At 41.1% G+C, this 12,655-nt stretch overlaps 1 protein-coding gene across 2 annotated transcripts in view; it reads right to left on the bottom strand.

Annotated features, from left to right (window-relative positions):
* Positions 1–12,655, bottom strand: part of frem2a (FRAS1 related extracellular matrix 2a) — a 69,005-nt gene that overhangs the window by 20,446 nt on the left and 35,904 nt on the right. For both annotated transcript variants that reach the window (XM_082549113.1, XM_082549114.1), the window contains exons 4-6: positions 8,739–8,969; positions 2,893–3,018; positions 576–827 (exon numbers count right to left, since the gene is read on the bottom strand). In XM_082549113.1, coding sequence (XP_082405239.1) covers positions 576–827; positions 2,893–3,018; positions 8,739–8,969 — 609 coding nt within the window. The remainder of the gene's footprint in view (positions 1–575; positions 828–2,892; positions 3,019–8,738; positions 8,970–12,655) is intronic.

The following is a 12,655-nucleotide window of genomic DNA, read 5'->3' as shown; positions in this document are numbered from 1 at the left end:
CTTTCGGAATATTTAATCTACTTTGGTCCATGCGATGCTGTAACTGGATGAAAGCAGACAAGGGACACGTGTGATAATGCAGTCCCACCGGACTTGTGCTCGCTTCTCGACTGTAATTAAAAATTGTCAGAATAGCAGCGTGACAGGAGTTTGATTCCATCTGTCTGCTGTGAGTGCAGGGTCTATTTCAGCACTCTAATCCTGCATGCCTTAACACCCGCTAAGTCTGTGAAACAAGCATAATTAAGAGAAATTCTGTGATATGAGGGCTCTGAAGAAAATTCAAAACAACAGAAATCCATGCACTTGTTTGAAAGAGTGCATATAAGCACGTGTGCTTTAACATTAAAGCCAAGCTGAAATAAATCAAATCTTCTAAATCTCTGGAGTGAGACAAGAACCTTTTGCAAAGTTCGCCACAGCCGCTGTGATTCAGGTTACGGTACATCACATCTGGCAGCAAAATGGTTTGACCACAAATAGATTTTGAAGTTTTCTCTATGAAGCTCTTAGAACTTCTAGAAATGATCACCTGAAAAAGATAAAGTTAGAAAGCTATTATTAGAATGCATTACCATCATCCGTATCTTCCAAGATGTTAACTTTGGTGGTGGGGTAGTGCATTCCCAGACGTCCTCCCACAGGCAGTGACAGAGTAACGTTGAAGCTCTCCTCTCCCTCGTACAGGGAGTCGTCTATGATCACCACGCGGCACAGCTTCTCCCTGTCACCTTTGTTGAAGCGAAGGAGGCTGCTGTGTTCCTCAGGACGGGAGATGTAGTCCGAGTAAGAGAGGACAGTGGTGGGAATGGTTCCTGAGGCCGAACCTTTAGAAAGACCAGCAACAAGAATGGTGAGTACGATGCACAAAAGCATAAAAAGAATAAAATATGATTGAAAAGACCTAATGAAAAGACCATAAATGGTATCCTCTGTACAAAGAAGATGTGTTATTGATACAAATCTTTTAATACAGTGTTCACAAAAAAAATTAAAGGAACAGTTTGAAAACGCAACAGATCTCTGTGGGAAAAAATCATGCTAAATAATAATATGGATATGGACTGGGTAATGTGTAAGAAATGAATGGATTGTCTAACGGAAATGAAATGTATTAACCTACAGAGGATTCAATCAAAGTGAAAAAATGATGCAACAGGCTTTTCCATTTTGCCGAAATTCCATTGCAGCAACTTAAGACACTTCGTAGTTTGTATGGCCCCCACGTTCTTGTATTCTTGACTGACAATGTCGGTGAATGCTCCTAATTAGATGACGCCAGGTGTCCTGGAGGGTCTCATCCCAGATCTGGACCAAGGCATCCTGGACAGTCTGAGGTGCAACATAACAGCATCACAAGGACTTAAAATGATGTCCTAGAGGTGTTTTACTGGATTTATGTCAGCTGAGGGTGGGGGCCACTCACTGCACCAGCGTAGGGTCTAACAATGGTTTCACGGTTTGTTCGTCTCTCCATTGGTGAACGATGTTACAAGCAGCATAATGTTCTCTGCGTCTTCTCCAGAGCCTTTCACATCTGTCACATGTGCTTAGGGTGAACCTGCCCTCATCCATGAAAACCACAGGATGTCAGTGGTGGTCCTACCAATTTTGGGGTTCTTTGGCAAATACCAATCACCTTCAAGGTGTCAGGCAGCGAGCACAGGGCCCACTAAAAGATGTCGAGCCTTCAGGCCATCCTCATGAAGTCTATTTCTGATGAGAGACATTCACACCAGTGGCCTGCTGGAGGTCATTAGTGTGACCTAACGGGAACAGGATGGCAGTGCTCTTCCTGTTTGTCCTTGTACAGAGGAGCAGATACTGGTCCTGCTGATGGGTTAAGGACCTTCTACAACCGTGTCCAGCTCTCCTATAGTAACTGCTTGTCTCCTGTAATCTCCTCCATGCTCTTGAGCCTGTGCAAACCTTCTGATAAACCCTCACCCTGGATGAGTTGGACACTGCACCTACTGTTCATGTCATTAACACCAAAGTAGCTGAAACTAATTAACAACTGTCTGTGCTACTTAACTGACCAGATGATATTCTCTGATTAAAAATAGTTCCTTTAATTTTTTTGAGGTGTGTATAAGAACTTGGATTAAGAGCATAAAAATAAATATGAAAATAATGAAATGAAGAAAATATGAATATGTTGTGTATCTCAGTGCTACAAATCTGTATTTGAATTTCATAAGATTCAGATTTTCAGCATAGCTAAACTTTGACTTTTAATTGCAGCAAGTCCATTAGGTCTGTCGGTGTATGGCAAGGAGCACAGAAGTAAATTTCCATCAAGTTCTGGCAAATTTGTTAGAAATCTTTCATTTTTCATTAACCGTGAAAAGCAAAAAAATAGTATGGCTGAATTATTAAAGGGGAAGCGGATGTTGTGGAGCATGTAAGGAATCAAGAATTCTTGCAAAACTTAACAGCTAAGTGTGATCCTGCTGTGCTTAGGCTGCTAACATGTGATTTGTGAAAATGCAAATGGCGTGTAAACAGCTTCTTTTCCAGAGAGCTGACTTGACTTTAAACAGATTTAACGGGTACTGTCAAACTGCATAGGTGAGGAAAAAAGCTGCACCCGACACTCCACCTACACATCAATATAACAAAGACATCGCCTGTCATCCAGACGCATATATCACAAGACTGAAACATGCCTCACTTTTTAGGTTTTAACAATTACATGATCTATTTGTTTTGTAATTTGAAGTAAGGACATCTGAGACTTCATTATACAGGTGAATATAACGAATGTAAATCAGACCCAGCTTTTTATACCGTTAACCAAGTGGTGCGATCACTGTCTGCAAATATGGCAGGATTGCAACGTATACAGGGGGGGAAATGGGTTAGATGAGGTGAAAAAAGGCCAGCCTGTACCCTGCTGTGTGTAGCAGACCACCATGAGCTCCTCGCTGATGTCTCCACTGCGGTGCACTGGGATGAAAAGCTCTCCAACATCTTCCTCTACTGAGCGGATCTGTTCAGGGAAAAATACAGTCGACTCTGTTTGGAAGGGGAAAAGAGAAAACGAGACAGTGAGAGAGAGTGAGAGTCAGGGAAAAAAAGAAAAGGGTAATGATATGTATAACAATCTGCAAAAATCCACAGTGCATTAGGCCATCAAGGACTAATACAGGCTTTTGTTCTGGTTCTGCATTAGCGAGCTGCAGCTGACATTTTCCTTTCATTTTTTTTTATTCCATTGAAGTGGTGGTCCTGCAGTGTGCTTATTCATATTCGAGAATAACTCTCCATCGGTCTTTTGGTTTGGTGTAACCAGACGGGCTCTTCAAAGAGACCGCTTTGGAAGTTTTTCTTCTTGTCTCACGTATCGCGGACAATTACACAGGCAAGAATCTGAATTTATACCACAGAGTCAATCAGCTGGGAGTTTCACCCATCTACAGCTCCATACTCAGAGGGGTCAATCATCTCTCTCATATTTTCTTCCCCGCCTTTCTCTCCGTCTCTGACTGGAGTTTGTGATTGAGGGAGAAACTTTGAGCTAGTGAAAGCATCATCTATCAAAGCACAGAACTTACTGGCATTATAGAAACAATAAATTTTGGAGGCTATTTTCCACAGACGCACTGGGACCAATAAAAATGCTAACAGAGTGGCCGAAGCTTCAGCTCGTCCCAGTTCTTCGCGTGCCTTTGTTTCGTGCGCTCTCTGAAAGAATCGATGACTGAATGATGGGAGGTGAAAAACACTGACGAAAACTTCAATTAAAAAGGCGAGGACTGGCGCGTGAAACAGATTTATATCTGACTCAATGCCCGGCGTAAAGAGAGATCAGCAACCTGAGCTGGCTGTTTGGGATGAAGTCATCAACATAAGACAATCTTACACACAGCGGGGGGAGGAGGTCGAACATTTCTTTTATCTTACGATAAGTCGCTAAATTGTTCTCACAGTCTTCTTCCACCTCTCCGACTTTTTTTCATTCTGTTCCTGTCCACAATCTGTCACTCCCCGGGGACTCATACAAGGAGACTGAGGTCCACCGCTTACCTATTCCACACACACGAGTAACGTTACAACCTGATTTTCTTCCCTCTTTCCACACACGTACTGTACACTTAGTCTCCTCCTCGCACTCTTCTATTGCCTCTAAATCCACCTACGGTTTGGAAAAGCACATTTTCAGCCAAGTGGGTCAAGTTCACCTCCTGGAGGAAAACCCACAGTCTTTTTTTAAATCATTCATGGGGATTGGAACATAAACACAGGCTTTTATGCTGGGTGTTAAAACAGCGAATACTTGCACCTGATTTTGCTATTGTTTCACCAAATAAAATAAAAACTGCTTTTGTTTTCTTTTACTCCAGCTTTTCTTTTCTTCCTATGCCTTGAACCTCTCCATTATTGATAATTTCATAAATATTCTATGGATGCTGGGATATTTTCCTTGTTGCTGCTGTTTGACTGCGTTGTGATAAATGTGCACTTTACTCATTACCACCTTGCAATGCTGGTCATGGACAAAATGGAGATGCACATGTATAACAAATGAGCCCCTAAAAACCTGCAGTTAATAGCACAATATAAGCAAAACACAATCCAGCATAAGAAGATGTAGCTCCTTGCTTGAAAGCTCTGTGTTTACGACTAGAGACAAGTGTCCATGATGACACACAAAAACACAAGTGCGTTCTTGTTTGTTTAGCAGAATGACACTGGTGCAAACGCAGTAAAAGTTGTCCTGATGTATTGTGTTCTTAATGAGAACACAAGAACTACACGACCACCTGTAGCAATGTGGCTGCTGCTTAGAGTATGCAGTCCAACAACAGGCGTTTCCCTTCATCTTTAGTCATCATTGCGTATGCATTACATATATAAAGAATAAAATCGTAGCAATCACATGGGCAGACAGCAGGCAAAAAGTAGAAGCACACTCACACATCTCTATAAAGTATGTGTTCTTGCTTAAAACACCAGAGAAAAACTCCAAGCATCGACACAGACAAGTGCAGTTTGTTCGCAAACTCCACTCCTTAATTTTGGAGCACTTTTACTTAACGATCCTCTCTCCTCCTCTAAAGCTGATATTAGCCAAGCTGACATGTTCTCCGGGGAGTGACTCTCTGGGATAACCAGACGACTAGACAAAGCCCGTTTTCATCATTAGAGAAAGAAGCTGGAGTACAGCTAACACCACAGGCATAGCTAAAGCTTCACTAACCCATTAGAGTACAGAGTGGCACATCTCTGCCACATTAGACAGTCCCCCGAGAAGACGGAAAACAAACCAGCCCCTGCCCTCCACACACTTCGTAATTAACCCACTGGGGAGGATAGATTGAGGAGGGAAAATGTGGCATGGGGAGTGATACTGAGAAACAAAGGACAAGAAAACAAATGAGAGAGGGGTGAGAGCAACTGCAGTATGTCACTATAATGGACGCTTCAGCGTTTCCATCTTTGGTGCTCAACTGTAATTACTTGGAAGTTGCACTGAGGAGGGGGGTAATGCATGCAAAAAAATGAAAGTAAAAGCAGAAGAAGAGTAAATCTCGTCTGGATGGAGCACCACTCAATATTCCATTAACATTTCAATTTGCAGGAAAAGACACAAAGAACTATGAGAGTGAAAATGGCAGATTATAACCTATTTAAGAAAGAAAGCGAAAGACATTGTGTGTGCGTAGATGTGTGTGTGAGTGTGTCAGGGTGTGATTATTCTTCTTTTTTTATGCCTTATTGGATTTTAAGAAGCACAGATTGTGCTCAGTATTTCCATTGGGTATAAAAAACACTACTACCATTAAGAGATGAGTATTATCCTTATAGTTATTTTTCACTGGCTATCATGACAAATATGTATTTCTGCTCCTTTCCTCAGGGCAGACCTGACAAGGCCTTATATTAGAAAATACTTATATTGACAGTTCTTGATTCTGCGTGTCGGGCATATGTATTTTTCAGCCTTCTGTAAAGAAATACTTGAGTGGCAGAGGAGAATTTTTGTGCTATGCTTTATGCATTGCAGAAACTTCAGTGAATATTCAGCCTTATTCTTCGATCTGGGTTAACAAAGGAATTATTTCCACTATGCACAGTGGTTTTAATTGATTTTAATTTGTAATGCTGGGTAAATCCTTCTGAATAAAATAACCTTTTAGTTAACCAGTAATGACAAACAATGTTGTCTCAGTTCTTTCTACTGCAGCTCAATGTATAGAAGTAAATAAATCATTTTCAGCTTTCATGTTGTGTTGTCTGTTGAGAAAACAAAGGACACACATCAGATTAGCAGGAAGAGCAAATTGGATCTAGAATGAAATACTGTCATGACCCTGTGCCTTCTCGGCTGACTCTGTATGGCTACAAGTGTTTTTGTTGTGCTGCATCTCCCTCTCTCCCCTTCCGCGCACTGCGCTCTACCGGGGCGGAGTCATGACGGCTCCAGCCCCTGGCTCGGACACCTGCAAACAATCCTCTCACTCACTTCTTAAGGCGGCTGCTGAGAGTGCTTCCTCGCTGGATTATTGTGTAACACTCGTCAGTGTCATCACCTATCTGAGCCCTTTTCCGAGTTTCTGTCGTGCCACTACTTACCTGCTTTTCCTCTCTGTGCCAGATTTCTCGCCAGCCTGAGGACCGCCGTTCGGTGACCTAAGACCGGAGCCCGAGCTGCCTGAGCTTCAGTAGATTGTGTATATAGCCGTTCCCTTCCCGTGCCTGTGTTCCCCGGAGACCCTCTTCCTGTGCCCCCTCACTTGTATATACCCGCACCTGGTGTCTACGTGTAAATAAAATTGTGAACCTTAGTGACGGTCTGCCTCCGAGTCTCTCCTGAGCCTGACAAATAAAATGACTGTAGATGCATGCCTCTGCCCCTCTTCCTTTTCTGTCCAAACACATATAATAAATACAGGTAACAGATTAAAGGAAAAACTGCAGTAATCTGTAGTAAGGGTGTCCGGTGGCTATGCTGCTGTAGCCATTTTGCCAGACGTCCTTGGTGCCATTTCATGTAGTTTCAACCTTTATAGTAATGTGCAAAATTCTTGCGCTACCCCTTTTCATTAAGAGTGCCGTCTTGACAACCACCCTCACACTGAGCCCATTTCTGATGAGGCTCAGTCAGCAATATATTTTTTCCCTATTTCTTAAAAAGATGACTTTCAGATACTGTAGACCTGCACTAGGCCTGCCACTTGTTGTTTTGTCTTCCACATGTCTAGTTTACTCTGATTTTTTGAAGGACACACTGTACAACATGTCAAGATTTCACGTTTTGGGCTAATAGTTCTTTGGGAATCACCTTGTTGAGGAGAAAACATTTTCTGCCTGTCAAGCTCTGTTATTGTTGGCAGATGGGAACAAATTATGTTTTACGACCGCTTGCCAGTAAAGTGCCTAAGGATATAATTTAAAATAGTTTCTTAATTAATTGCATATCATGTGTAAACATAAAAGTGATTAATCCCACGCGTTGAGTTCATTTTTATGATTCATAAGTTCATGTTAAGTGGCTTAACAAACAAATATAAAAACATACCTGGGAAAATGGTCAGGTAAAAATCTGAGCTCTTTGGAAGCCAAAAAATGAAAGAAAAAATGAAGACACAAGGGGCTACTACTACTGGCTAGATAGTTTAGCACAGTAATATAATTTATCACATGCCTGTATATGTAGGGAAGACTTAACTAAATGAAAGGTATCATGTGCATTATTGTTTGACCAATAAAACAGAACATAAAGTTGCTGATCAGGCTGCAGGGAGGTAAATATGTACATACATTTTCAAACCAGCAGCACAAATCAACACATTTCAAAGGTGGGCACCAAAGTGTCACTAAGTCAGTGCTCAAGCAGTTGTAACGAACTGTCACAAATGTGACAAATGGCAAAAATGATGATGCTGTAGTGAAGGAGGCCTTTGACTTTTAGGATATTAAGCACTTAGTATTGTTAGATTAAAGTATAGATTTTTCAGTTCTGGTCAAAAATGTGTTTTGCAAAGTCAACATGTGATTCTAATTAGTCCCTCATTTAATGCTTTGGCCAAATTTGGCAATATCCTTAATTACAGCTCTTAGAACATTAATAAAAGCTGCAACAATTTACTTTGTAAAACCATATCCTGTTATTTGTTCATGATTTGTTCTCTTCCATTTCACAGTCAGGAGCTAGCTTACCTGAAGTAACTCTGGCCATTATCATGCTTTTCCTGGTAATGTCACTAAGTTCATCTGCCTACTTCTCACACATCCAACACGCTTTTCTCTTTTTTTCTAGTACACTAGAGGCCATGTGCTCTTCTTATGAGATAATCCTCCACCTGCATCATTTGTGAATAGTTAATATTTGGCCTCCTCTGGACATTAGTTCATTAGAATTCATAGGAATTACCTAGGTTGGAAGCATTAAAGGGGCCTTGTTGTAACATCTTGAAACGGTGTGAGCAAGGATAATATATGTGCAATATTACATCATAATTCAGTAGGTGATTCTATAATGTGTCTGCAAATTATCAAGTCACTAAAGCTCTCAGAAAAATCGAGTTATGAGAGCAATAACTGCCTTACTTAAGTAAATGTATTTTACCACTCATCACCGCTGATAATTGTCACATAAAACATGTGTGTGTGTGTGTGTGTGTGTGTGTGTGTGTGTGTGTGTGTGTGTGCGTGTGTGTGTGTGTGTGTGTGTTTGTGTTTGTGTGTGCGTGTTGAAGGCAGGGTAAAAGGTGCATATGGGAAGGACTGACCATCACTGGGATCCAAGATCTCAACTGTTGCCATGACGGGGAACTCTATCACTCCCATCACCGGCTCCGATAATAAAATTTGAAAGGTTTCTGCCTGCTCGTACTTCCCATCATTCAGTATCCGAACACGCCACGTGGCTCTGGTCTGTCCCGGGTTGAACTGAATTTGCCGCTGGGACCTGCCCTTGAAGTCCTCCTCCTTCTTTGCGCTGCCGTCCTGGGTGCCAATCCCTGAGAGGTGAAGGCGGTGATGGGCATGAAAGAAGGAATAGACAAGAAAAGCAAAAAAGATGAGTTAAAAAAAAAAACAAAGGAGCGGAGACAAAAGAAAATGACAATGAAAGGATGACAGGCGGGAGAGAGAAACAGATGACAAACAGATTAGATATTCACACCCTTTAATGTTGTTCAGAGAGGTGAGAAAAAGAGTGCTTTGCTTCTATTTTTTTTCTCCACTGATCACTACAGTGCCTCAATGTGTGAAATGAATTTGTGACTGAAGGATTTAAATAAGCATATTTTAGCTTACTGAGATGGATTAGCTACCATAGTTGTTAGGTACGCATACATGAATGGGTATATGTGTGTGTGTGCGTCACGACCCTTTCCCTTCAAATGCCGCTCACTTCGTCTATCGAACGTCTTTCATGTGAATCCACTTTGCAGCAATCCATCAGACATTCATGCTTGTTGATACATTTCATAAAATGAGGAAAGCTTGCTGGTACCAATGGGGTTACACATTAAACAAAAAGGAATCCAGGTGGCACAGGCCATAAAATAAAGCCTTACATTTGGAAATATGCTGCTCAGATTCCTTCCTCTATATTCATAGAGGAAGGAGTCTGAGAACAAGGTGTGCATAGCCAGGCTGATGCATGTGTTTGTACATAAAAGGATTTGTTTTCTTTTTCAGATACCCCCCCCCCCTCCCCACCACACACACACACACACACACACACACACACACAAAAAGAGACAAACGTATGCAGATGGGCCTGAATCCATTCAATCATACGCACAACGAGATCGGAGAGGCGAGTATTTTATGCAAAATCTGAGCTGAAAATAAACACACATGCCGGAATGAAAAGTTGCACAGTCACAGTCTTTACCATGCCTGCGAGGACTTTCAGACATTATAATTATTTGCAAAAGCTCTAATATTGCTGTACATGATTTTGGAGTTTCTTCTATATTTTTTTCTCAGTCCACCAAATGCTTCTCTTTGGGCAAAGTGCTTTGGATGATGTTCAACAATAACAAAATCAAGTGAAGCACACTCACGGTCAAACCCTGCCGAACTGTAGCCGGCAACGCATTTAGGGTAACATCTGCTGTTGCTGCGTTTTTGTCAACAGCCCCACAAGTATCACTCGGCCTTTACCTTTCCTGTTTTTTTTCTCTCTTTTTCTGTTTTTTTCTCAACAGGAAAAGCCAAAGATGCTTCTATTGCTCGGTGCAGCTAAACTATCGCAACATAGAAAATCAATTTCTCTGGGGGTGTTGAAAGCCTTTCCGGAAAATCTAAGACATGCCTAGCGGAAGTGCTGTCAGGAGAAGTCTTGGATCCCTTTTTCTTACTTGCAGTGCTATCATCTTAAGCTGGGTGTGTGTCTAAGTGAGAGCTGGCTGGTGCAAACCGGAATCCAAATGTGAATTCAAATATCATTATTGTTACAAAACTACTGCTAAATAACGGCATTGTTGGATAGACTATCAAAGCTGGTTTCATTTGCTATCAAGCTTAATGTCCTGTTCCAGTTTCTTCACTTGAGTTTAAAGTTAAATAAAGCACAAATGCTCGGTTGATTGATTTCCTTAAAGCACAGTGGAAATCCCATCAGCTTTTACAATCTTAAACAAGACATGACGTCTGTCAGCATGGTGACCTTTCCCATAATGAGTGCTAGTAGTCATTAATCTATTATTTTGTGATTACCACTGGCGATAGATCCACCTCGTGATTCTGTCTAGCAATCTGTGTGTGTGTCGTCACGGCAAAATGTGGTCCTGGAGACATCAACTGAAGTGTGAACTACTACAAAGACAGTCTGAGTAGTTTGACAAGTGCTTTTGTCTGACTGTCACTATGGTGAGCAGCTTTACTGAAAACACCAGGCTCAAAATGTAACGTTCAAAATTCAGTCATGAAGCTCCGCAGGTGTCTAGTAGTTGGGATCAAAATCAAGGCCGAGTCTGAAGATGAGTGTGATCTGAGCGCTCGCTGAAGACTCGCAGGGCTGAAACATCAACATGCTAATGACTGTCCGTCCTGGTATTTTGCCACTGCAAGATGGTCACTATTATTCATCATTACGCAGAACTTATGGGTCAGACCATATCTGAAACACAGACTTACACACCCACGCAGAAACACAAAGTGAAAACAATACTCTTGCAGTTGGTAATGAATGCAGCGATGGCAGTCTTTGCATTATTAAAAGCAAGAGTAGGACTGAAATCGGTTTTGCAGGTACTTTTATGTGCTGTTTAATGTTCTGCAACCAAGCAGCTAATTAGCTATCAAGCTTTCAAAATGAAGTTACCCAAGCACTAGTTAATGTTTATAAGGTTGTTGTTCAGAGTCTGTGGGTCTTGTGTTATGCAGCAGGGTGATTATTTTCTCACTTTGACTGTCTCTGCTGCATAGAAAGTTGATAATGGTGTTCTGTCAAGTGAAATCAAAATAATAGTGGGCAGAGTCATTAAAGTAAAAAGAATACGTTTCTTTCTTGCGTTTGAATGGGATTACAGGGCAATTAATTTAGAGGAAATGGGCAATGATGAAGCAACACATTGAACTAGACCCTAATGTATAAAATTATTGTCCATTAGTACTATTTAAGTAAAAAGAAATGTGCATTTTCCATTTGTAGTTGAGTTGTATTTGTATTTGGGAGCATGGCTCTGTTCTGGGACTTTCTCATCTTTCCATGTGCAGACATGGAAAGCCTGAAGCAAATCAGGGGAGGTCTGAAACAGCACAAAAACAAAGAAAGGGTGAGTTGTAAAGTGTCTTGTTGGGGGACGCAACAGCAGTAGACCAGCTGAAACAACCTAAATAATATGGACAGAGTGTCAAATGTATAAACTAAATGCAAAGAATAGTATCAGGTGAGCCATCAGCTAATTTGGGACTTAACTTTGTGGTGACAATGTCTCTCAGCAGTAGTATTATGTCAACCAAACTGGGGATTAGTTTCAAGAAAGCTCGTTCACAAATCTTTCATTTATGCTCTACCATATTCATTATGCAAAAAACTTTGTTTTGAATGTTTGAAATGGCTACAAACAAGTTCAAAAACAAGAACCCGTCTGCATTAACCTTACTGAAATATTCAGACAGTCTTTACTGTCTATTTACAGTAAAATAATTTCCATTGCTCCCAGAAACTTCAGCTAAAAGCCAAACAAGGGTTATTACTGGTCAGAAGAAATGGGGTCACTTTGTAATGATTAAAAGAGAAAAGAAAATAATAACATACATCAGGGAAGACATGTTGGTGGGAAAAGAAACGTGAGGTGGGAAAGGTGTTGATGGGAATTTGTGACCAAATGCTGAGGGAGAACTAAAGCCTTCAAGCCCTCCCACTCCTGTGCAGTGTGAGTGATTAGACCATACACTGGGTTGACATGTTTTTGTAATGTTGTTGCAAATGTAGAGAGAGAGAGAGAGAGAGAGAGAGAGAGAGAGAGAGAGGGAGAGAGAGAGAGAGAGAGAGAGAGAGAGAGAGAGAGAGAGAGAGAGAGAGATAGATAGATAGATAGATATTTTCAGTGTGTTATGATTATGTATGCTTTATGCGAGTTCTTTAGAGTTACATTCTAAAAATCTCATTTGGAGGCCAAGAAACATGTTAGCAATACAGACTACATGAAGAATTTTTTAAAAGTTGCTTCAGCATTGATTCATG

Source organism: Aulonocara stuartgranti (assembly GCF_965226115.1).
Source record: "Aulonocara stuartgranti genome assembly, chromosome: 10".
NCBI lineage: Eukaryota > Metazoa > Chordata > Actinopteri > Cichliformes > Cichlidae > Aulonocara > Aulonocara stuartgranti.
This window is presented reverse-complemented; position numbering and strand designations above follow the sequence as displayed.